General features: G+C 52.1%; 1 protein-coding gene across 1 annotated transcript; it reads left to right on the top strand.

Moving 5' to 3' along the window:
- Positions 1-1,134: 1,134 nt before the first annotated feature.
- LOC127317359 (ethylene-responsive transcription factor ERF071) lies at positions 1,135-2,538 on the top strand. The gene is made up of 2 exons (XM_051347920.2): positions 1,135-1,498; positions 1,770-2,538. The coding sequence occupies exons 1-2, from the start codon at positions 1,426-1,428 to the stop codon at positions 2,231-2,233; spliced, it is 537 nt and encodes a 178-aa protein (XP_051203880.1). The 5' UTR covers positions 1,135-1,425; the 3' UTR covers positions 2,234-2,538.
- The last annotated feature ends 927 nt before the right edge of the window (positions 2,539-3,465 follow it).

Here is a 3,465-nt window from a genome sequence, read left to right as displayed (position 1 = left end):
TGCACCACTGGTATGGAGGGCGGTCCATTGGGCTCAAGAATAGCAGTGACACACCTCTCGGCCTAGTACACCATTGGTAATGGCTAGCAGTTTTCTAGTAGTGTTATGGCTAATTATTCAACATACTCTATCACTAAAAAGCAAAAGTTGATGACATATGCACAAGGATGCCTCTAGATTAATGATGGCCATCGGGCCGGGCTATTTTGGGCCGTATGGAAGCACGAAGTACGACACAGGCCCATAGCACGACACAACATGGGTTAATTGGGCGATGCCAGGAGGAGACCCGTAGCACGTCGGGGTTTTTCCAGCTTCCACACAGGCGGGCTAGCCTGGCACGGGACAAAATCGCCCACGAGCCCTTGTTGTACCTAATTGTGATTCTGTGAATTCCGCGCCACCGTAACACCTACGACGCGTCGATGCTAGAGCCTCGCTCGCTCACCTCCCTCCTCTCCCTCCTTCCTAGCTCGCTCGCCCCTCTCTCCTCTCTAGCTCTCTACCATACCTCTATGCATCTGCCATGTTTCTCTCTCCGGCAGAAGGCCATGCGCGCCTCACCGTGCCCCGAACACTCACCTCCCCACCCCGACGCATTGCCTCGCCATGCACGACGCTAATTTGCGCCTCCGGCCGTTCACCTGCTCACCCCCGACGCCCGGACGCGCCATGGATGGCATAGCTCCACGCCTCCGGTCGTTCTCCGGCCGTGCTCCCACGGGCTTTCGGGCTGTCACGTCAGGCACAAGAAGTTATTGTGTCGTGCTTTTTTCCAGCTCACCGCACGTGGGCTGGCTTGGCCCGGCACGAAAGAAATCCGGGCCGCACCGGACCGTGCCTTCCACTGTGCATGCGCCGGCTGTGCCGGGCCGGCGCGATGGCCAGCATTACTGTAGATAAAATAGAAAGGCCACGGTGGCGTGCACACGCCGTGTGTTCTTCGACCTTGTGCAAGTTGAGCAAAACCGCGGGGTATCCAAAGTTGGGAACCCACCGTTTTCTGGCGAAACCGACGGCGGAGCAGCTGATTCCTGGTGGCGCGACTTTCCGGCCGGCCGGCCTTTTCAGAACCGCGCGATGACCCAGTTCAACGCATGTTTACGCTCCCACCAGTCCACAGACCACAGTGACGCCGCGGCCCGCCGCGCGGGGCTCCCATGGCCGCCACGTCTCCCTGGCTACCGTGCCACCTGTCGCCGGCGTTATTCCAGGTTCCACTGAACAAGCTTCAAGGCGTCACGTGGTCCTCTGCGTCGATCCATTCTTCTGTTTCCTGGACTAGCTCTACCACTCGCCTAGTATTATATAGAGGCATAGAGCGAGTGAAGGCAGGCTTCCAGTAGCCAAGCAAGGAAACATCCGGCATAGTTAGCTGCCAAAGCCTTGCGAACAAGGCGAGAAGAAGCTACTAGTAGCCTGAAAATGTGCGGCGGAGCGGTCATCGCAGACTTCGTCCCGGCCGGCTCCTCAGCCGACGGCGGCTCCAGCCTCACCGGTAGTTACTAGCTAGTGGACCGATGCCCGTTTTGTACAATCATCAACTTCAACTTGTGCTCATATATACTTGCAGCCGCCTGCATCTCAATTCCTGGTCTTATGCAACTTGTCCATTGTTGTTTTATGCTGGTGATGATACTGAAGTTAAACATGGTCACAGACTCACAGTAGAGTGATAACCGATGGTTTTGTACTGTAATGTAAAATAGCTGCCGTCCTGCCGTATATATATGATCAACCAGACCAGCTGATTCCTGTTTCCTTGCAAGGTGACGAGAAGCCCACGGCCAAGCTACCGGCGCCGGGGCGGAAGACGGCGTACCGCGGGATCAGGCGCCGGCCGTGGGGCCGCTGGGCGGCGGAGATCAGGGACCCGAGGAAGGGCGCGCGCGTCTGGCTGGGCACCTACGCCACGGCGGAGGAAGCCGCGCGCGCCTACGACGTCGCGGCGCGCGACATCCGCGGCGCAAAGGCCAAGCTCAACTTCCCGCCCGCAGTGGGCGGCGCCGCGGCATCGGCCGCAGCCGCTGCGGTGGCGGCCAAGAAGGGACGGAGTGTTGCCGCCGAGGAGAGCTCGGCCTCTTCGTCGCCACTTCCGGCCGCGGCCGGCGCGGAGAGGCTGCGGGAGTGCATGTCCGGGCTCGAGGCTTTCCTGGGGCTGGAGGACGCCGGCCGGGACGGTGGTGTTGACGACGTGGAGACCTGGGAGGCCGTCGATCTCATGTTCGAGTAGCCTTGTGCCGTCGCCACGTGCCGCCGTCGATCTGTTTCTGTCTGCTCTTGCTATGGAGAGGTCTGCACTGGATTAGCGCCATGGTGTATGACTGCACGTTAGCCAGATGGATCTGACTGCAGTTTCCTCCGGCTCTCCTGGTCCAATGCTAATTTGCATGATCAGAATGTGGGGAACACTCACATTTGCGGTGAAGTGTTAGGGCATTCATGTCAGCAGTCCACTTCAGTCTCTAGAATGTATGCATGTATGATAGCAACCTTAATTCATAATAATCTCCATGAAAAACATCATATCATCTAGAATCTGAGCGATCAATGTACCTATGACTGAAAATACCATGGCAGGTTTAGGTATCGAGAGCCTATTTGATTTTAATTATAGATTTTCTTTTCGAATTAAGAAGCACAGCTCCCAGGTTCACTGCATAGAATCTAATAAACAACAAAGCAATGTCCAGTCAGCTTCAGTCTTGTCTCTTCTCATTGCAAACAGAACACCTCCCCAGTAGATCTGCCAAATGTGACCGTAGCCCTTCATTGTTCAATTTTTCAGTTAAAACGTGATCGCAATATTATATATCATGACTCATGAGCACTCAAATTCTGCTAAACGGGGCAAAATCTGATAGACAAATTGAAGTTGTGATTCCTCATCGATCCAAATTGAAGTTGTGATTTTTCATATAGTCGATGGTGGATTATCCATTCTTCGGTACGTTGTTGATACAATTCTTTTTTATGGAACATGACAATATAAAAGCAAAAAACTAAAACTAATTTTTTCAAAGTTTGAGCAATGATCGGGCCTAAAGATAAATTTTTATAAAAGTGAATTGTTTTGTTTCGGCGAGACCGGCCAAGGATTAGGTTGACCTATATGCTGAATATTTGGCTATAGCAAGGCTAGTTTCCTATTAAATATTTGGGTACAGATTTATTATCGGAGACTTACATTAGCTCAATAAAAGTTGGCTGGGGAACGACCACAAATTAGATTAAGTAGCTGAAAAGGATTTTTGGGAGGAAGGTTTATTCTTATTAATTCAGTAATAAGTAACATGAGGCTGTACATGATTTATTTCTTCCACTTGCCTGAGAGAAGTCTTAAAACGGCTAGATTATTTTCGGTCAAGATTCTTCTGGCAATGGGATATTGAGAAACATAAATATCGACTTGTGAAATGGTGTGTGGTTTGTCTTCCTAAAGATCAATGAGGTCTTGTTATTTAA

This window comes from Lolium perenne, chromosome 1 (assembly GCF_019359855.2).
Source record: "Lolium perenne isolate Kyuss_39 chromosome 1, Kyuss_2.0, whole genome shotgun sequence".
In the NCBI taxonomy this organism is placed as follows: Eukaryota; Viridiplantae; Streptophyta; class Magnoliopsida; order Poales; family Poaceae; genus Lolium; species Lolium perenne.
Note: the sequence above shows the minus strand (reverse complement) of the source record. Positions and strands in the feature narration are given on the sequence as shown.

Coding starts and splice junctions, on each gene's coding strand:
- LOC127317359 (XM_051347920.2), top strand. CDS start 1,426: ATGTGCGGCGGAGCGGTCATCGCAGACTTCGTCCCGGCCGGCTCCTCA. Junction 1,499..1,769: donor CGGCGGCTCCAGCCTCACCG/GTAGTTACTAGC, acceptor TTTCCTTGCAAG/GTGACGAGAAGCCCACGGCC.